The sequence below is a fragment of the Folsomia candida genome, unplaced genomic scaffold (assembly GCF_002217175.1).
Source record: "Folsomia candida strain VU population unplaced genomic scaffold, ASM221717v1 Fcan01_Sc020, whole genome shotgun sequence".
NCBI lineage: Eukaryota > Metazoa > Arthropoda > Collembola > Entomobryomorpha > Isotomidae > Folsomia > Folsomia candida.
Genome location: NW_019091212.1, coordinates 1,676,893 through 1,699,594, shown reverse-complemented (window position 1 = coordinate 1,699,594; position 22,702 = coordinate 1,676,893). Strand labels below are relative to the sequence as shown.

The window sequence follows — 22,702 nt, the reverse complement described above, 5'->3', positions numbered from 1 at the left end:
ACATTTTACCGTGGACCTAAATCTGTCATTTCACAATGACCACGAAATTGTATACCTTTTGCTGATGTGGGTCCGTTGTTTGAGTTAAATCATCCGAGCATGAAAGTGTACGATGTAACAACAGGCCTGCTGCCGAGTAGTACATGGAGAACCTTGTTGTACAAATGTCACTCTGGTTGGTGGTGCACTGGTTATGACATGAGTTGTATGTACTAAAATTTGTTGTGGCGTAATAATAATCTCACTCACTGTGACAATTTCTCCAACAGACTGAAGTGTCCGACAAGATCTGCCCACTCCATTTTTGATGATGTAATGGCACTTATGTATATGTATATGACGCAAATATTGCCATGTACTTCCAGCCAGTGAAAGTGGCAAACTTTCCCCAAATAATGCAGCCGTCCAAGTGACAGAAACAGATGAAGTTGTATTCCCGTATTTTTACAAGGATGCCAATTATGCATATGTATTTATGGCTCCGTCACGCCGAGATGACTTTATGCTCCAAGGACGGAATGATAAAAAAAATTGCATTTTTTTCTCTCCAACAACAAGGACAATAATGTTTCGAGAAGGAACGACACGTATCATGAATTTGCATTTAATTTAGAGAAACATTGTCAAACACTCAGTCACACTCAACTACATAGCATTTTAAGCAGTTTAAATAATTAATTTATCTGATAAGTACAGTTTCTGGGAAAATTACAAGGATGAAGGGAAGAAAAGGTGAAAGGTTAAGCAGTTGTTATCTTAATAAATATTCAATTCTTCTTTCGTCGGAATGTAGGAGATTTTGGCTACACGCTAAATTTGTATCTATTTCCCTACCAGGCTACAATTGTTAATTTGTTATCTCTGAAATAATTAACAGGAAGATGTTTCATAAATAGTCCCCGATTGCCCCTCCAACTTGTTCATGCACTTGACTTTGACTGATCTAATTATACAATTAGTTTAACTCTTATCTAAATACATACATCTATCTACGTGTAATTGATTGATCAACTAAAAGTTTTATCCTCTAGAAGTGTAAAACTAGAAGAAGAACATGATGATACGTAATATCTAGCTACTCGTTGGGCAAACAAGTTTAACACTAAGGACTCAGAAAGTCACACTATAGAAAGTTTACAATCTACGTAACTTTAAATAAGTAGCACGTAATTTAATTAACTAATTAATTCGTAGCTACATGGTAAATTTACACATTTTCCATCCTACCCACTACTCTTAACACCCTTCCGCTTTGATGGAGTCGTACATATAGAATACACATACAATAATATAATTAATGTAATGTAATGTAATGAAATACATCATCACCGCACAGGAAGAAAAGTCACAGTCAATTTTGTTTCAAGTTTCACATTTCGCTTACCTAACAAACAATTTACGTTACATTAAATAGTTGATTAGCACCACTTTAAATTTCCATTTTTGATTTTATAATTTATATAGTTTCCAATCTGTTCGAAAAATATGATGATAAAGCTAAGTACGTACGCAGTAGTCGTTAAGTAACAGCACCCCTGGATAAATATACATACATATGTAAGTATTCATATTTTTGGTAAAGTAAAGTAGGAGACTTTCCGTGTGTGGTAGAATCGTCGTAATAATATTCTAGTTGTTGCATGTAAATTTGTTAGTCAATAGATTTTTTTAGGAGCAAGTGTTGTATAATAGTTCTGTTTTTTGGATCTGGTAAAAGTACTCGTATTGTCAGTGGATTGGATTTTGATTTTATTTTTGCATCGTTGGTGGAAAGAGAGAGGAGGCGAGAATGGGGGTGAAAGTTGTGTTTGCAAAGGGCTGGATCTTCGCTCCACTTTCACCACCGTCCTCGCTCCGGTTGACAACAATCACCAACTATATTCTCGATTTCTGGCTATTCAAATTTAAGCAATAAAGAAATTTAGGAAGTTTAAGAAATTTTAATAAAATTTTAAGAACTTTTTTGATTAAAAAAATATAAGAATAAATAATATCACTTTCTCCACCCTATGACATCCCTGATTGTTTAGTCTGAACAGTTTCTATCATCACACTTACTTTCTTTTGCAGGTTTTGCAAAATCCGTGATATTTCTCGGCATAAAATCCATCATATTTTTCGATGTTTTTCACCTTAAAATTTATCGTAACTGTTTGTAAACTGAAATATTGTTCGTTTTAGGTATGTGGTGATGCTGATGATTCATGTGAATCGTGTCGTGCCGTGAGTGTTTATTTTTGCAAGTTTAGATTTCCTAACGAGACGGAAAAATCAATAGAAATAAATAAATTTCCGATAATTGCATACTTATGTCGTCTGAGAAGTGTGTCACATGTCGGAAAAGAACGGGAACGCTTAGGTCTATCAAGTATGTTGAGTAATCATATTTTTTTATCCTAGGCATAAAAGCGCAGGCTGCATCAATAATTAATTACCAGTGACACTTTATGCGTCTATACTAACAATGTTTTGCTGCTGCTGCTGTTGCTCAATTTCTAAGAAGTAAACGAGTAAATAATTTTATGCTAGACGAAGACACGAGAAACGTAATGACCAATTTTTGTGTTATATACATTTTGGTACAAAATTAACGTTTTTTTTGCAAATACTGAGTGCGGTTGCAGATGGTGATTATACACAAATCTCTTACAACTATGTGACTTACGTATATTAACACTTGTTCAAATTATACAAAAAGTTTTAACAGGTTATGATTGCATTTAACTAATTAATTAACTGTGTAGAACAAGGACAACGTATATACACTAATTATAGTAATTGATATATATGTATTTATAACGTGCAGTACGTGAGTGCTGGGTTAACCTAGATTTGGTTTTAAAAAGAAGTAGGCAAGTAAATTAGTCCACTTGTGCCCAACTAATTAACTAATAAGAAATTCATGTCCTTTTCCAGATGAGACTTGTTCCCCTTCCCTTCTTTAAATTCGTTCCTTTTTCAACGTTTGAGTAGTTGTGGGTATAAGAAAGTATATAAAAACATGTGAAAATAAGTAAGTATGGATGGCAAACTATTAAAAATAAGTACTACATATTTAGTATCCTTTCTCTATGAAAAATAATCCAAATTGAGCCAATTTTTTGAATACATGTTTTTGTACACGAATAATAAACCTCTCTATTGTCATAACTCTGGAGTAAAACCATACAATATATATTTTTTCCTACAAAGATGCTTACACAATTTAAGGTAAAATTCTATTTTTTCTTGAAACTGAACCTTTAACATAGAAATGATTCTTATTTTTCTTGTGGTAAAACCGTTGTTTGATGAATGATGATGACGGCAACGGCTTCTCGTCGTGGTGGGTTTTAATCCTCTTCATCCTCCCGACTTATCCCCACTTTTGGAAGATGCCCATCCGCTGGCACTGACAGTTCGTCCCCCACAAGTTGCAACGGCACGCCCCTCCCGAACAGCAATCGTCCTTGCGGTGATCACAACGCCCACCACGTCGGATGCAAGAACGTCTATAAAGATAGATCACAGAAGAGCGTCTAAACAGATAATTAGAAGTGTAAAATGACCCTTTGGGCTCTTTTGTCAAAAGCGAGAAAGCATTCAATCAAGCGAAATGGAGAAGAAGCGAATACTGCGAGCACAATGACGGCGATGATGACGAAAAGTACGATGAGCGAGATGAGGCAAGAAATAGATAAATAAGCAAACAAAGGCCGCGGCAGTGGGACACTTCACCTCGAGGAACAATAATAACGGGCAAGTACAACTACCCAGTCAGTCGCCCCGTATGCTCTCTTTGTATCCAGTAGTGAGCAGTTCTTCTTCTTTAGGCAGAGACACTTGAAGATCTAAAGTGGCTTGAAGAACGAGGCGGAGACAAGTCAATATTGGCCTTTGGTCCACCTCGCAATCTATTCTACCCCTCAAACCACCCGAACCCAATTCTGCAATTGTGGAGAAGTTTGAAAGAAGAAACTTTCACCACAAATCTAGAAACTTATTCCAATCTGGCAACAATTCCCGAACTTTATGCTCTCTCGGTTCCTTCTCCACTTCATAATATTGCTCATACCCAAACACAAATTTACTCTCTGGATAAAGATCAGCGAACTTGAAACGAACAAGTTTGAATAAACTATTGCACAATGTACCAACTCTCTTATGCAAGATAAGGTTTTGTCTTTGTCTGGCTTATGACGTAGTTATTATAATGTGTAACATAAAATTACAAAGCATAATAATGGGAATGGGAACAATGATGATGGTAATCTCGCATGGTCTGAAGTTGACAGGCCAATACCAACCGACATGAAATGAATAGGACAACAAAGAGATCAATTCGTCTCACTTCTTTGTCGTCACGAATTGAATGTACTACTTTCACTGGGGACAAATTTCCATAAAAATGATGAACCACGACTGACAGACGAATTACAAAGACCATATTCCGCTTATTCTGCTTTTTCTTTATCCTCTCTTGAGCCAATTTCCATCCTCAAAAAATTCATTCCCAGATGCTTCTGACCTTTACAATGGGGCAATTTCATAGGACCAATGGTGGATGGACAGCTTAACTTAAATAACTTGACGGGATGGTTGTGCGTAATAAAAAGGACGATATTATTTATTTATTTGGATTAAGTTTCCCAATTTTTACACAATACAGTTCCATCAAGCAGACATAAATTGGATTTATGATGAACAAAATTCCACTTTTTCTGGTCTACTAGACTAAAGTAAACTTTCCCTGTCATTACGTACTGCGTATTTCCATCCATTCTTCAAAAGGTCAATCTCACTCCATTACTTATTGACAAGTCTGTGGGATACGTGATACGATATCCATTGCACCCAATACATCATCATCAAGCCTTATTTTATGGAAAATGTGACCTTTTAGCGAGTCTCAAATATTCAACAAGTCCTCCAACTCTCCAATTATCATCATTATTTACTCACCACTCTCGAATCTGGGCGGATAAGTATTTCTTGTCCTGACGAAATAATTCCTCTCTCCACTCAGCTCAGCTTAGTTAATCACACTCCACGGATGGATGGATGATAACTCATTCATCATTTTATGATCCGACGAGAGCTAATAATTAATTGAGGCATCATTGCCTGATCGCGAGGGTGAAGTGCACATGCTTTGCTTTTCCCTATGTATCTCGTACCTTTCTCTGCCCGTCGTTGTTTTCACTTTTATTACGGCAGCACCCACCAGTCCAATCCAATCTTAATTTATGGATTAATTCTCTTTTATGTTCAAGACCATGCAGTCATTAACAAGGCATAAAATGAGGAGAAACTGGGTAATTCGTTTCCGTCACAGGCTCTACGGATCACGGTTATTCGAAGGCCAACTATACAAAAGAAGTGGAAGTTGGAAGAGTGGATAGTTCCATTATTTTCAATGCGTATCCATTCTCTTGTACTTCATAAAATTGTACATTGATAAAACCATAAAATGAACGGATTGGACTAATTTGGTAAGGACGGAAATCGTTAAAATATGATCATCCTCAGTTCTTGCATGTATCAACGAAATGAAAATTAGGAGATAAAGTATTTGAAACTTGATGAAAAGCTAATGATCAGCGCTGTATAATATATGCACAAGTGTGCATACATAAATTGGGTAGATTCTCATGGGGAACCATTCGTGTACTTACATTCGCACTTCAATTCGTGTCTGCGATAAATTTTACAAAGTGCGAGTGATTAAAGGGATTTAGTAGAAAATAAAGTAGGATTGGTGAAGGTGTGCTCGAAAACAAAGACAGATCGCCTCTGTCTGTTGCTAATCACGTAAATGTCAAGTGGTTGATCAGAGAGACGGGAAAAAGCAGACAATTGCATGGAAACTGGTGCTACTTACTTTCACCCACCTCATCGTTTAACCTTTATTTAGAAGTAACTAAATCTACGCTGTACTTGGCAAAGGTGGCTGAAGTGGTCGTCTCTCGTGCCCTTATTACTCCCATGCAGATGGACCGTGTCTCATCTAATCACACAGAAACACGTTTCTCGGGGAAAGCGGGGCAATGTTTACTTTGGAAATTTCTTATTCCCTTTCAAAATATACGCCACTCTAAAAAATTGGCGATTCGATATTCTACACAGTTTTGGTGGATCACAAATATCGCACTACTTTCACCTGACTTGGCTAATTTTTTGTGAATCCCAAAAAATTACCTCAAAATATGGCAGACGAATAAATCAGAAAACATGTAAGAATGTCCCCTTACTTACTTACAACTTGTGCACTAGCATTTATAAAAAGTGCACAAAAACACAAACCCAGTATATTTCTTTTTCGTATTAACTGCAATACCCAACTTTCTCCATGTTAAACCCACTTTGGACTTAATTTATCGCCTTCGGAATAATAACGGCCAATTTCTTCTTCTTCCTCCAAGACAACCACCCCATGTTGACAATGCACCATTTTTCCCCGTCTTGTTTCTGTTTGTACATATTCCATTTCACTATGAAACGAAGAAACTGTGCAAACCATGAGCAATTCATTTCCTCAGCGCATCACTCCTGTCGACGGGCTAGGGACGCGGAGGGAGCTATACGAGGAAAAACCCCAGAACAAAGAATTTCAGAGATATCAGTAGCAGGATGGGAAAAGAGGACAGATCACTCACTGTTCCGTGATGCCTACGACGCCAATACGCCACACCACCACGCCGCCGCCGCCCACGCGATTATTCGCTCACCCATACGAAACAAATACATGGCTCGCATAATAAATAAATATATATGTGACTACGACCAACCTGGATATGGCCAGGATTTCGTGTGGGTGGTTGCTTGGTCCTGCTCTCTCTCCCTTCGTTTCCATAAAAATTAATGAAACTTTTGCCATTTCGAGTATGGATTTGTTTGTGCAAAAAGTAAGAAGGGTGCACAAACGGGAACGTATATAATTAATTGACTTTGTTGGTTCTTTGTTTCGCCTGATTCTAATGGCTTCACTCTTGGTCACGTATAATATTTCGACATACATATTTATGTACTTCTTGAGAATCGCTTCACTGCTTTGCGACGTAATACTTAAGTAATAATTTTGTGACGACGAAGAATGTAGTACACACATGCATAAAATATGGGAATAAAAATGTACCAACGTAGTGCTTTTGTCGCTATTGGAGGCCAGGTAAAAAATAAATATATTTCATAACGGGCCAGAAATTGGTTTTATTATTATTCTTTACATTCGATCAAGCTGGATTGGTTGGTGCATGTGACTAAAAATTAAATTTGGATGACATACAACATAATATTAACTCAATAACGGTGTATTTTTCCTCTGCTCGATATTCCGTTTCATCTTCAATTCAGAGTTGATTTTGTTTTATTCATTTCATTTTCTACGTGATGAAATCAATTTGAAATTCAGGAGACACATCAAAGGATCCTCCAGCACAGGGTTTTCACTTCATTTCTTATTGTGACGTTCACAAATGTGTGGAGGAAGGTATGCAGGAATAAAATGTGATGGAAATGAAAATGAAAATGGAAGTTGGTGACGTTTCCTGCCCCAGCTATTTTCCTATGGTTCCGTATTGTATGGAATTTTTTGCTAATCAAAATTATTTTGGAAATGTAAAATTTCTGACATTTGTTCTGCACATGGCCGAATATGCGATGGAAGGAATCCTTAAAAAATAAGATTTGGAAAATTCCACACGGACCACGCCGACTTATTAAATCGGGTTTGTTTTGCTCATCTCGTCATGCCAAGAGTTTTATGATGACGCTGGAGTAAACAAGAGTAGGTTGTATGTGACGATAAATGATGAATGAGTTGGACCCATTTTTTACCCGTCCAATAACACCACCACCACCGAAGCTGCTTTTCAGCTCAGCTTATTATAGCTTAGCTGGAGCTCCCTTGAGACGACAATTCCTTCACTTTCACTCATTCCGCTCTTTTTTATATTCGGCTTCAATACAAATTTTGAATGTGAAGGAGAGGATCATCTCGACTTAAATTTGGGACGAGATCAACGAGACGCCTCGAATAATAGCACTGTCCGAATTTTGCTGCCCACTTATCTCTCTCGACCCTGCTCTCTCGTGGTAAAAGTATTGTGTGATAAGTATGATAGGATTTGGATAAGCTGAAAAACCAGGATGAAATATGATGACAGGAATATGATGAAATATGAACAAGTCGTATCAAAATTGTGAATATTTCCTTTACAAAACCTTCTAAAATTTGAGAGAAGAAATTTTGGCACATGTTATACCCACAATTCCCCAGTCAATAGTAGAAAATTCCTACGAAGCGAGAGTAACGCGAAAAAAATTGTGGTGGGTTTCATTACATTTCTCTTTCCCTGTCTTAAAACGAAACCAACTTTCTCCAACTTCAAACGAGACACGAAATAAGAGACGAGTTAGAAAACTCGACCGAAAAGTAGGCATGAAATCCAAACTGACAAGTGTCGACAGTTCCTGGTCAGTTTTTCTGAGAGAAAATGCCCTTTTGCTAGGATTTTGTCGGATTTAATTCCCATTTCACACCCACCCACACACCCAGAAAGAGAGAGACACACACCAGTAAAACCCAAAGGCCAGAGTCAACCTTGCCTGGTAAACAGGAAGGGATAAAATTATGTGAATACGGTTTTCTTCTCGACCCCTTTCGAAAGGTTCCCGTATTTCATTCAGCTCAGATGTGTCCCGGATAAAGTAAACTACGCGGAGGATGAGACCAGCTTTTGGATGATGGGAACTTTTGTGCATGATTTTATGATTTATTTTATTTGTTATGTATGTTGTGGTTCATTTTATTCGCTCTCCTCCTTCCTGTTTGAAGAGTGGGCTTTGATTGTTCGGAATTAATTCTGTATTCATAGTTGACAGTGTGGAAATAATGCAAACAAGAGAGAATCTCAATCCTATCATGGCGAAAGGTTTTTGGGCTCCGTTTTGTCAGTGTCTACTATCCGCCCGACCAAACAAAAGTGTGTTTGTATGCATTCAACACAGATTGAATAAAGTGCGACCACCCTCTTTGATTTGATCATGATTCGCGAGAACATGTATGACAAAAACCTAACCAAACTCTGAACATATCCGGAGTTTGTATAACTAACGAATCAGAAACTACACAATTTTCTCTCACTTAACCAAACAAACCGCACACACACAGAGCTTTTGACTTTGTACAATTCACCACCAAAAATAATGGCATCAACTCGAGTCCTCTTCCACCTAATGCGTACGTACGACTTTCTCTTCCAGGGTGGAACTGAATGACGGGGATGACTCCAATAAATCAATCAATACGTGTACGTGGAGGTCGGTGGGGAACAGATTGGGCTAAATTGGTCCTGTCCATGGGTGTGAAAGAGCAGTTGCTGTCAATTCGATGGCTGATTTTTTTTCTAGATTGTCTTGTTTCTTCTGGAAATAAATAAATTGTGGTTTCTTTCTGACGAGGCAAGCTGTTAGCAAGAGCAGAAGTGCTGCTGGTGTGTGTCGCGGGTGCAGGGAACCCATTAATTTCTTCACAGCAGCAAAACAACAGTTGCCATAACTCGACCAGAGAGATGAACTCGTTACACGTCCCAGCCCCACTTTCTCTTCATCATTTGCTTGATGATAACTCGTTATAGGAACGATATCCACATCCACATCTGTCCCATTAGCTATCCTCACTCACGCGGAAGCCTCATTAACCCCGGTGGTGGTGGTGGGTGCACTCCTCTCCCAGTTATCCGAATGACTAGTTATTAGCGGAATGAGGATGACAAACGCATTTATTTATATCCGCTTGAGATGATACACGGGAAGAGAGATGAAATACCTCAAGTTTTTTAAGAGGGTCGGAATTCTGTGAAATGAAAACAGCGGTGACATCAGACTCGATCTGTCAAGGATTTATTTCAACAGTCAGTCGCAGTATGTAGTCAGTTGACCGTGTGTGTGGACTCGTTACTTTCACCTCTTTGACTCTTGGTTGGCAAATTCTTGGAGAGGACGGCAAAAAATGTAGACATTTCTCTTCTGTTTGTCTACGTACGTCGTACATTCCTCCAGTGTTGTGACGAAATACGTCGAGAAAGGCCAGACTTCCCGTTTTCCTTCCACCCTCGCCGTGGAGCAAGTCAGAAGTGCATGGAGAAAGAACGGCTAAAAGACCATCATCCCATTCTCATCTTATTGGGTAACTCGTAGCAAATTCAGAAATCGCAAACCGAGGGATACAAATAGTGGAACTGGATCGATACTTGAATACAAGTTTGCTCTCTTTTTTTCTATCCAGTTTCTTTTGTCTTTTGGGATTGTGTGGTGGATTAGATTCGAAAAGTAAGAAATTGAAATACAGGAGTAGCTCAGTTAGCAGCTGTGTCGTCTCAGCCGATGGGATATGGCTGAATGAGGGGCAACAGTAATTTGGAAATTTGAATCTCAAAACTGGAAGATATTCGAGGATATTCAGAAATTTGAAGCGAGGAAATGCAGAATAAATAAGCATATTACTTAATATTTAAGGTAAATATTAACTCGTCTTGTTCCATCCTATCGCATAGCTGACCCACTTTATTTTTTAAATTATGACTTTTCGTATTTCGCAAAATCACCGTTACATAAAAATTTTGAAATTTTCAGACAAATTGCTCTTTCTCAAAAGGTACACGTGTAATAAAAAAGCAAAGTAAAACTTTTTCTGTGTGTGCGATGAAATTAATAATCTCCCATCCTAAATCGTTATGTGCGATATGATTTTATCCCTTTTAAGCAAACCCTAACTAACTACTGTTAGTCACACTGCCTTCGAAATAAGCATGACGCGCACTTACAAATTCAAATAACAAAAATTTAACTACAAGAGTAAATAAATAAGTGTCGACATTCATGTTTATATCAACAGTTACAAATATTTCATTGAAAACATAACACTTTGCCAAAAATCCAGTTTCGCAATTCATATACGTAAACGCGAAGAGAAAGTTTACATGTTACATCAGACACTTAACTTTTAATAATCTAGCTTATATTTCATACATCATTTTCCCCGAATTTTTAGCAACTCGGATCCTCCCAACAATTCAGTTTTAAGCCGCTTCAATTTATAATCGGCTTAAAAACTTGGTTAATTTTGACAGACTTGTTAAAATCCCATTTATTCAATGGCACGTTGTTACATGTACGAGTGAGAAACGTGCTAGATACGTTTTCGAAACAAATCCTTTGTTGGATTTCGACATCCCCTTCTTCATCTCCTTCCGTCTCCAACCATGATAAAAGTAGCCGTGAGAGCAGCCGTGCAGTGCCAGCTTTATTGGATTTGATTCACGTTTCCTCGTCGAAAGAGATGGAGGAATATTTGGATCAAGTTCAGCCGTAAAGTGAAAGTACATGTGTACGAATTCTGAGAATATGGACAGAGTGAAAACGACGGCGTCGACAACTGATTCAATTTACTAACTCTCTTGTTTTCATATTTATTCACATTATCCCCAATCCCATTGTATTACTTGCTGGCTTCTTTCCCTCTTTTGAAACAGTTTGCACCTGTGGTTCCACTTATTTATTTTGTCGAAATGACGCAAATTCATGGACACATTTGGATTACCAATGAAAACCCACAGAAACTCTGAGGTAATTGAGCCATTCGTATTGAGAACCTTACATATCGCAATGTTCCGACTCATTGTTTTTGGCTTCTCGCCCTTCGGAATACATGATCTCTAGACTATTGTTTGGTGGGCAAGTTTTCTACAGGGCAACACCATCATCGTCTCGTCTTCGTCGTCGTCGTCCATTACAAAAACGAAGCAGAAAGAAAACGGAGGACAAATGGGAACATCTGGTCTCAATTGGGTGGGTCGACTACTCGACTCTTCTGGGTGACGTCCATCCGTTCCCTGTATTCGGAGGACAAGGAGGAGGAGTGGATTTTCCTCAGTGATTTATATATTTTAAGCCTTCATCCAATTCCATTTCTTCTTTTAGCAATACAAGAGAACGAAAGTCGACTATCGTCCCAGATCCAAGTCGACAAGAAGAAATGGGTGGTGATTTAAAACTACTACTACTTTCACTTGCCTATTTTTCCTCTCCACGTTTTACTGGTATTGCATGCACGAAGGATCAAATCCGCAAATTGCTTCATTTTTTTATGGCAGAGTTAAAGTTCGATCAGATTTTGGTCCGTAATACTTTCACCACCTACGCAATAACCACGACCTTTTTCTTATTATTATCCTTGTCTAGCATAAGAAGAAACAAACCTAGAAGACACGTAACAATTTATTACACAATGCATACATAAGACCCATGCCAAATTTAACTTTTTCCTCCCTCGCCACAATTATTCACGTACAAAGTCGTAGTGGACGTGATGACGACATACATTTTCTCGTAAACTGTTGCTTTCAGCACGATCACGTATCCTCGTTTAATTCAAGTTTATCGTCCGTCACACACGGAGAAAAGGAAAACGGTTCGTTCACCACCGTCAAACTTTTTCATTCAAAACATGCACTAAATAAGTTTCATTATTGATTGGGAAATAATTGATCGCGCATTTCTCCACTGCTTCGTGTCTCTCTCATGCTGTCTGTCTGATTGACATTTTACGATACGTTTGCCATGTACGTACCTGTACACTTTTGTGATTCAATCAAGTCGGCCTGAAGGACGGATGCCATTTAAATACGCGTCATACTTCCATTATTATTAGAAATTGTCACTCACTCACTGTGACAATTGCTCTGTGAAGTTGGCTTCGTCTTCTTGGAAGCTCTGCTCTTCCTGCGTGGTTAATATTTATAATGTGTGATAGCATCAAATAGGCTCATAAATAAAGATGCATCATTCCCTTATTAAATTGAGTAGTGGGCGTGTGCGAGGAGAAATTGAGTGTATGGTTTCTTTCATTAATGGTCTTATTTTCCAGTGCACGGGTATTCTTAGAATTTTATACGAAAGTAAACTTGTGGCAAAAAAGAGGAGAAAGTTGTGCAAATATGTACTATTGTGCTATTTTTGCTATTGTTTACTATCATACCTGTTTTGGTACGAGTGGTGGCTATTTTTTGCAGGACTTGTTTAATTCCAGAGTAAATCCTGGTTTTATAAAGTTTGAGTTTTATTATAGTTTTTGCATTCTTCTTGCTCAGAAATGAGTTCTGTGCACAAAATAATCCTCTCTCTTCTAATTTATGCTCAGTAAATAAATGTAAGGATAAGCTATTGAGAACCTTCTAATTATTCCAGTGTCAGCCTGATTGTGCCCGTGACGCAGTTAAGACACGTCGTTCCGTTACGTATATATGACCGAAATTAAGGTATATTGCGGGAATTATTAATTGTTTAATGTGATATGAGTGGGCGAAATGGCTGCTTTCGGTCTCTCTGCTTATGTGACATTGTTTTCTTAATCCGTGCCCTAATAAAAGCCCAGCAGGGCACGAACCTTTCCATCGTCATTAATTAGTCAGTAGTATTAATATAATATACGAGGAGTTGTCTGCTATGCTATTATGTAGGAGTAGGAACCATTCCTTCTAAATAATAATTATCGCAGATTAGCCCGACGATGTTTTCTCGAACGACTCACCCACCGAGCGAGGCCTGATCTGATTAGCTAAATAGATATTCGGTCCACAAATACGGCGACACAACTTTTGTTATTTTTCTTTTCGCTAAATCCAGGATTGGGAAATAATAATTAGCTCGGAAATAAGGACCAAGTCGAGCATGGCGTTAATGAGATTGAAGTTGAAACCTCTCTAATTCCAAATTGGTGATGCAAGTCGTCCTGCATGCATGGCTGTGTTATATTGTGAAGGTTAAGTCGTGTAAAGGATATCAGCACACAACAAACTGGGCTAAAACTGTTGAAATAGGAGAAGGGTTGGTTGGTGAAGGATTACGACAGGCAGAAGTGTAATCAACACCTGAGCCACACCACTTTCTTCTCTCCATTCAGCAACCAACCAAACCAGCGTAAATGGGGTAATGGACTCAATTAAGTCATTTCCTTCCTTCCTCTCTCCTTTCCTTTCGCGATATTCTGCAATATTCCACAGCCAGCCAAGCAAGCTGCTCATGCAAAATTCATTTATGTAACTTCCTCCACCAGGCAAAAACCTGCTTGACTATGTGATAAACAAAACATTCACTCGCACGTAGGACATTCATTACGATGACGACGACGTCAGTCTTAATATGTCAGGTTCACGTGCTAATTAATTTTTCACCTGCTCGTGTGGTGAAGTTTGACATTGTTTGTGTGAAGACTGTGTCTACTTAAAGGCACAATTTGTTCAAGTGATGGTACGTATGACGCTCTGTTATGTAAGATGGATTCATTGTTGTACGTTTTAACGGCCGGGTGGCCACTAAAGAAAGCCCGTCCTAATTTGGAATGGGAGGGAGGCAAAGAAACGAGAAGAATTAAATAAACAACAGAGTCCGTTAGCAATTTAGTCACTTTTACTTATGTATTTCTTCCCTACGTGCCATTATTCCAGCCAGAGTGAAAGGATGCTTGGCCATAAACAGTAAAAATAAAATGCCAACTACGTTACAGCACAAAGTACAGGGACACAGAAGCTTTGGGCGGAAACCTTTTAGTCAAAAAAGCAAAAGCCTTTTTGATGTCCTTAAATTCCTTTGAATTCCGACCATATTTTCGATCTCACTCCCATTCCTGCAGCATCGCATGTTTGAAAATTCGACGTGTTTTTTTAAGCAATTGTTGTTTCGGCGGAATGATTTCAAAATAGTTTTGTCGGGGGAAGAAAACATGTGAAATCCAATTTGATTACAATGAGGAGGACAGGACACGTAGTCATCGTGTGGATGGGGTATGCCTATGTGCCCTTACTTGACAATCTAACCGCACACATTCCATTCCTTCCGCAACCTTCAACCTGCCGATATGCACGACCACGGCTTGGACAAACATGGAGGTGCATGAGATTGTGAGGGTATAATATACATAATAGCACGAGATGAAATGGACACCAGTCGTCAATCCGATTATTATGCAATGCACGTCGTCCCCTCGGCTCTCTGGCTGCTGGAATAAAATGAGAAACAGCCCAGCAACGACGACTACTGCTGCTGCGAGGTCCTTAAAGTGAAGGAGAGAGAGAGAACAAGTCCTTGAAAAGCAGTGGGTGGTGGAGCTGCAAGACGGCTTTAGAACCAACCGGACTTTCACTCTGCATTTCATCCGAACAAACTGATGCCCTGATCCAGCGAGTCAGGAGGAGAGACGAATAGAATAGAATTAGAATAGGAGCAGCTTTTGGTCTTCTCTGAACTGGCTGGCGGTGGCTTAAAGTTCGCTAAACTTGAGTAAACTAGTGAAGCAATAAGGGAGCCAGAGAAAGTAACATGTAAACACTTTCTACGTTTTTCCTCCCTCATGTCTTCCTCCTTTTACGTCTTTACTTCCATTTACTCTCCTCCATTCACAACTGTTTGCCATTCCATGGAGTCAGCAACTTTGTCAAAGTCAGCCCACACGACGGGAGGATTGGAAATGCTCTACGATACGTAGGTACGTACGCCAGCCATCTAGTCCTCCTGCTTAGCCCGATTGGATTAGCAAAGTAAATTAATTTTTGCCCAGATTTCACCCATTCACTCAGACCTAATGACTAAATGCTTCATGTTAATGAGTAGCCGGGTGACTTAATTTCCTGTACTTAATTTAATCAATTATCCACTCTCGGTTTAATACTCGGAGCGCATTTTGGTACATATCTGCATGCCAAATACGCGCACCAAAGTTTACTGGGTAGAATGAGATTGTGAAATGAAGGAAGTTTTAAGATTGCACACTTTTTTACATAGCGCAAACAGAGACCAAAGAGAAAGCAGTGAGCGATATGCACACATTAAAAAAGAAAGAATTTTACTAAAAAAGGCGAGTAAACTTACTTGTTCATGCTGAGGTAGGGATCCAACGTTAGCTCGCCTCGGTCCGCAGCATCTGAGGGTCCTTCCAGGGGAAAGTCTGAAAAAAAGAGTGAAATAAGTATGTATTTGCATATTGTTTTACAATTCGTGTTTAACCATGGTTTTAATTAAATGCAATTAAAATCTATTTATAACTACGTAATAGCGGTGATGGGGGTGAAAGAAAGGATAAAACAGTGTATATTCTTGGTCACGTACTTGAATATATTTTTGCACTTGTTACATGTATATTCTGAAGTACTTGGTCGCATGTTGGTTATTTTGCATGTCGCAACGCTGGCATTTATTTAAAGTTTACAACATTTCTCCTAGAAAATGATATACTTAGCGCAATCTATACGATTTAAATGATGCCATGAGACGAAAAACATTCTTGGTGAAAGTTTGATTTGCAAAATTGCACTTGCAAAGTTTGATTTGCAAAATTGCCACACTTTATTTTCACACGACTACAAGAAGAACAAGTAGATACACCACTGCATGAAATACCCTGCACTAAAACCTAATAATCCAGAACGGAAAGTATAAAAAAGTATGAAAGAGAAAGTTGTTGGGAATTTGATGCGTCGTTTACATTTTTGTTTGTGCACTTCACGTTCAACTAAATAAAAGTTTGGACAGGCCGTTTCTTTCTTTGCCCTTCTACGTAACTGCCTATTTGCTTTGCTCGATATGAATCTAATAGACAGGCAAAGTTTTATTTGCTCAAGTGTTTCGTAGTGTTCGAAAGGTTGAAATTTTACAAGGAGATTGTAGATTATGCATTTCTAACCATATTCGTTCCCTTGAACTAAAAAAAGTAACTTGTCTCTATCCACATCTCCATTGCCTAATCCACATTTTACCAATTGACAAAAAAAATTCAGAGGGTTTCATAAAAAAACACTTGAGAGAGATGTACTTAAGTCGAGGACTTTGTTCAAGTCGCAGTAAGGACAAGGACAAAACAAGGATTTTTATGTGAACATTTAATAATTTGGCAGCCGCCTCACTTGCACAACACGATCGTAAATGTCGCTACATTATAAAATAATGTGCTTTATGTGGAAAGAAGAAAACGGTTTTTCAGACGCAGAAAAGAACAATGCCGAAATGTTACGAGGATTATAAGAACAATGATCTCCCACTCGTTTCATTTTCTCAAGAATTTCAACATAATTCAGAGAATTAACTATTACGTATTTCTGGTAATAACTTGTTCTTCATGTCATTCACCGAAATGAAAAATACAAAAAAAAGAATACCGTTTCCTCATCTTTTTTTGTACTTTGTGTTGTTTTCGATCATCGAATTGTATCAACACCCACCATCAACCTACATTCGTGTTGACATCATCATCAGAAAACGGTAATAATAGAATTTAAGAACGCACAAGGATAAAAGAAATTGAGATCACGGCATCGTCACGCCATTCAGATCATTATCGACGTATCCCACCCACCTAAAAAAGAATCTGAACATCGTCAGCTCAAGGGAAACGAGATTTTGCTTCCTCCAACAAAATTGGGTTTTCCTAATAACCTCGTCCCACCGGTGATTGAAAACATTTTTCAGTCGCATTTCTTCTCCTTCCAGTCCTAATTTCCTTACTTGTTAATCTCCTGAACCATGTGAGGAAATTATAAATCACTGAGAATAGCAATCACAGCAAATAAGCCATCTTCGAAGATGGCCCTTTGCTGGAAATGATGCTTATTGCAGATGAGCAGCATCAGCCGAAAAGACGTAATAATAAACTCAACTTTAGTCGAAAGTGTGGTGACGCATGCAACAAAGTGCAAAATAAATGACATTTGCCTTCAAATATTCTCACCGAAAATTCTCAACTTTTCTTCTCTCCACGGAGAACGAAGTGAAATTGAAATCTTTGATTAATTGCTGCCTCCAGTTTCGGTATAATAACGTAATTACCACTTTCTAAAGACGCCCCGATTGAATAAATCCAGTCAAAATGTGAGAATTCTTTTCTTTTTCTTTCCCTAATACTAGGAACTTTTCACCACGATTTTCAAATCATAGCGATCTTTCCACACTTTCTTAAAACTTTCTCCTCCTACGACTCCAATATTTTTTTCATTACATTTCGAAATTTAAATTTTGGACTGATTCTCATTATTTAAACAAAGTCGCTCTCCCCAGTGCAGTCGAGTGCAAAAAGTGACTTTACTAGACTAGAAAAGACGACACAGACGGCGACATTGGGACAAAATTGAGTTTTTCTTCCTTCGCATTCCCAAAGAATGAGGCGATGCGAGGCAGATCCGTGCCCACTCCGCAGACGAAGAAAGGCAAATAAATTCCGACTTAAGTCAAGTGATTATATTCGAATGAATTATAAAAGCGCAAGTCGTGAATGCGGTGTGCAAACACAAAGTCTTTAAAGGATTAGAAATTTAGCATGTGGGTGACCTTTAAAGTAAACATAGGAGAGAAAGCTCCTGCTGCAGCGGAGGAGGAGGAGGTGGAGAAAGTGCTTTGAATTCCATGCCAGGTGCGACCAGTCAATGAATAAATGCAAAATTTACCAAAGAAAAAACCTTTCTGGACGATTTCTCCTTTAAATTCAGATTTTTTTTTCGTGCTTTCTCAATATTTGTCTAATAAATCAATACAATCTTTGCATAACAATTTCAAAGTGGAAACAGAATATTAATCTGAAGTGAGTGAGTTGCGACAATGCAAGTATAGGTGGAAATATAACGTAAAATTTGTAATCTATTGGTTCCGGTGGAGATTTATGTATGCCTCCAGCCCAGACAGTCAACGGAGAAGATGCAAGTAAGCAAACAGAATACGGAGCCGAGGTGAAAGCATGCATGTACGTGCGACGAGGTGAACGAGGGAGTGTACATTGTGTCATCATTCTTATCATCGTCGTCATCAGAAATGGTCAGGATAACAGGGTTTCTCGCACTCTTGCAGCGAGATAACGTACATAAAACACGTGTTAAATCAGGTAATTTTGTTCTAGTTTGACCACTTTTCAATTAGGTTTGACTTTTTAGTAATGATTATAGAACTTTGTTAAGAAAAAAGGGCCTACTTAACATAAAAACATGTGTGTTCGGAAAAGGGGTGACTTGGGAACCCTGCAGCACCCGACAGTACACATGAAACAAACATGAAAAGAAGCCCCGAAGGAGCTGCATTTATTTTCTTTGCTTTTTATTTCTTTCTCTCCACTAAACCACACACCCACAAGCGTCGTACATCCGTAGCCTTGTAGTATACTCCTGAAACTGCACTTCATAAGAATTCCGTATAATTTCTGTATAAACCTACTTTTCCTATGCATACTAACCACCGCGACCGGCATTGTGTTTGCCTGTTTTCTTTTTGTACTTTTAAGTAGTCGTAGTAGTAGGTGGTAGGTAGAAAAATGTTAAGGACGAAGTAACCTTCTCCCATTTTTCTCAACCAACACCACGACGACCACGGGTGGAAAGTATCTAGCACGTAAAAACTACCCTCCATCCAGTCTTTCAAAATTCTATGCAATCTGATTAATCCGAATGTATGTATGCATCCGTGTGACATGACATTTTGTATGCCACCGAATTTTCTTGAATGAGACGGAAGGGAAGAGGATTATGATTTGTCGCAACCGAAAGAACGAACGCCTCATCATTTACATACATACCCAATTTCATGATCTGACTGAACACTGCACGATAAATATTGTATAACAAAATCCCGATCGAGTTGTTTTTTTAGTTATATTTGAACTATCTATACGGTATAAAAAATATTTACAATTTCGTGCCCAGATTTACATTTAGAATCGCGGATGAGAGGATTATTCTCATCCTCATCAAATATGCGGACGTGACTTTGTACAAGGAGGAATATTTTGTCTAACAAGAAATTCTCCAATCTGCCAAAGTGATCTGACATTTATGGTTCATCCGAATTAAGTTTTTTTCTACTCCGACTGTGACCACCACCTACAAAAATCGGTTCGAGATCTACTCCCTCAGACTCAGAGAGAGAGAGAGATCATGAAAAAAAGATCAAGAAAACCTGCTGGATGAAAAGGAAATAAAATAATTTGATTGATTGAAGCTTTCTCGTCCAGTATTAATGGGTGGGAAGTGAATGGGGAATCCTGCTCTACTTTTTCTATGAGACAATCACAGCAAAATACGCTTCGTCTCAACGAGTTTGTTTAGATTTTTAGTTTTTTCCTCACTTGTCTGGATTCTAGGTGAAATTTTGTACCGATAAATTGGAAAATGAAGACCTCAACATCCCGATGGATTTGTTTTTCCACTAAAAGAACGACCATGACGATGATGATGACGATGATGAAATTGCACGTCCAAGAAGAACGGAACATGGATGATGAAACTGATGCTCTGGTGGAATTAGTTTAATTGGTTTTGAAAAAATCCAATCTCAATCCTTTCGCCATCCATCGCTGGTGGTACTAGTGGTACTACTTACCGTCGTAGTGCTGCTACTACTACTACTCGTACTACGACTGCTATGCTATCTGTACATATGCACTTGCTATCTCCATCGATCCTCAAGTTTTAAGACAATACTTTCACCAAAAACAAAAAGAAGAAGCTCATCCAATCTTCTCTTCCTTTTCTTTTCATGTTTTTGAGAACTTAACTTAATTCTCGTTCCATTCACTCGACATTCGACGGCAATTTGGAAAACATTTTGGAAAAGTTGATGAAAAACTAACACTTTGTTTGAGTGAAGATAAATACGAATCTATTTTTTTCTCGCCAGGTGAAGTTGTAGTTATTCTGAGACGGAAAAGGAAGAGGAGGAATAACCTGATTTACTTTTATCAAGACACATCAAATCTGAAAACTTTCTCCACATTCATCTCTCAAATGTCAGACTATTAGTGTATCCTATCTCTTTTGGGAAAAATGTGTATTTATTTTCCCACTTCACGCACATCAACTTTGTCACTTGTTCCGCCTAACTTTTCTTGGAGAAAGTTCATTCTCTTCTGAGATGGCTTTAAAAATTTATCAAGAACATTCATCTTGACAGAAATAGGTGTGTGGGTGGGTGTGATTTTCATGCTTTATTCCTGTCTGATAATATTGCCTATCTAACTATTTGTTCATATTAAGTTGAATGTATGCACATGTGTATGCATGCCTAGTGCAGTTATATGTACACACGGGAAATGTGCTTTATGGGGAAAGGTGACGTCTAAACTTAGCCTTAATCAAATATAGAAAATAATAAACGCAAAGGTGTGTCCCCAGCTAATTTACTCGCTCTCAAAATAAGATAATTAATTAAGTAATGGAATTAACTCTGCTGTCTCACAGTCACCCAGCTTGCGACCAACGACCCAAGTGGGGAAACATGGGACGCCAACGACGGGGTAACAATTACTTTCTATCAATTTGGATGAGAAATGCGTATAAATTCCACTTACCATCGGATGCATACCCGTCATACGTGTAGGGTGGAACTCCAACTACGAGCTGGACCATGAGGAAGAATGCCAAAACCCCTCCGACGACGACCATGCTGGTTGTGGTGGTTGGGGTCATTTCGCAGCCTCTCTGCTGAATTGCTTTCTCTAAAAAACGTGGCGTTGCAACTTAAACAGAAAATGTAAGCTTCTTCTCAACTGCTTCCCCTCCACTGCGGCAAAAGAAAGATGAGATGAGGTGATCGTCTTAGTTTTGCGAGTGCTTTTTCTTCAGGTGTCTTCTTCTCCAAAGGAAAGAACAAATACAACTATTAATAACATGAATTAGTACCAGTTTCGATTGGATTGGTTCGAGTAGGAAAAAAGTTTGAGAAAAGTGAGAAACTTAATTTTCTCAAGTTTTCCCAAGATGTAGAAACAAAAATAAAAATAATGTATAAGAATCCTAAAGTTACCTGTGTTTCTTTTGTGGTAACCTTGTTTTTGAAATCGGATAAGCTACCCTGATCGAGTTTCCCTCACTCTGTGTGTCGTCGACTAGTTGATGGAACCTTGTCTCGGTAAATGCCAACTTTCTCTTAGAGAGAGCAAGTTTTATAGCTGGTGGTTGATGGTGGTGGTGGTGGTGAGGATGTAACTTGACGGGACAGTGAGACTGGACTGGGGTAGAAGTTCAGCAGTTTTCTCTTTTTCCTCTCCGCGAGAGAACTTTCCCTGCCGCCTGTACGAGCTTATCGGACTTCTGGCGTGGTTATCCATATGGAGGAGCAGAGACTGGTGGAAGGAATGGGGAAAAGAAAGCTAGGAAAGAAAGGATCGATCCAATCTGCAGTATAAAACCACCACCGTGACCACATTTCCATCACATTTCTCCCCATATGTTACTTTATCTGGGAGATAACTCATCATTGACTCCATGTCAAGAGGATGTTGTGTCTCCGCTGTCTCAGATTTTCCAGGAATAAAAACCAGAAATAAACGAGAAAGTAGTGGGAGGGAAAGTCCCCAATTTTGGATGATCATAGTAGGGATGAAAAAAATTGCATATTTAGGTATGCAATAGAGTATAAAATTTTATATAAAGTGCCGTTAAATGAGTGATGTGAGATTTTTTTATACTGAGAATCAGGAATTTTGGATAATTTTTTCCAGTTTTGCAGCCCTTAAGATTACGCAATAAAAGGGAAAGTTCTCACATATTCCAACATCCCGGAAGAAAGTCGTCTCTCAATCTCTCCTCCGCTTCACGGTATTAAAACCAGTGGCTCCTCTCTACCACATCTTCGTACAGCTTGGGTTTTGTACTGCCAGTTTCATCTCTGAACTGGCAGATGGAATTCGTAGAGT

The 22,702-nt window shown here is 38.6% G+C and overlaps 1 protein-coding gene across 3 annotated transcripts; it reads right to left on the bottom strand.

Annotated features, from left to right (window-relative positions):
* Positions 1 to 570: 570 nt before the first annotated feature.
* Positions 571 to 22,183, bottom strand: LOC110858247. Of its 3 annotated transcripts, none has more exons than XM_022106936.2 (4): positions 21,811 to 22,183; positions 21,356 to 21,663; positions 15,907 to 15,982; positions 571 to 3,518 (listed from the first exon to the last, which is right to left on the bottom strand). In XM_022106936.2, exons 2-4 carry the CDS (start codon positions 21,471 to 21,473, stop codon positions 3,356 to 3,358), a joined length of 357 nt encoding a protein of 118 aa, XP_021962628.1. In that variant the 5' UTR covers positions 21,474 to 21,663; positions 21,811 to 22,183; the 3' UTR covers positions 571 to 3,355. The 3 variants fall into 3 exon arrangements, with proteins under 3 accessions (XP_021962628.1, XP_021962627.1, XP_021962629.1); XM_022106935.2 differs by having other exon boundaries at positions 21,356 to 21,636; positions 21,811 to 22,166; XM_022106937.2 differs by having other exon boundaries at positions 571 to 3,491; positions 21,356 to 21,636; positions 21,811 to 22,152.
* Between the last annotated feature and the right edge of the window lie 519 nt (positions 22,184 to 22,702).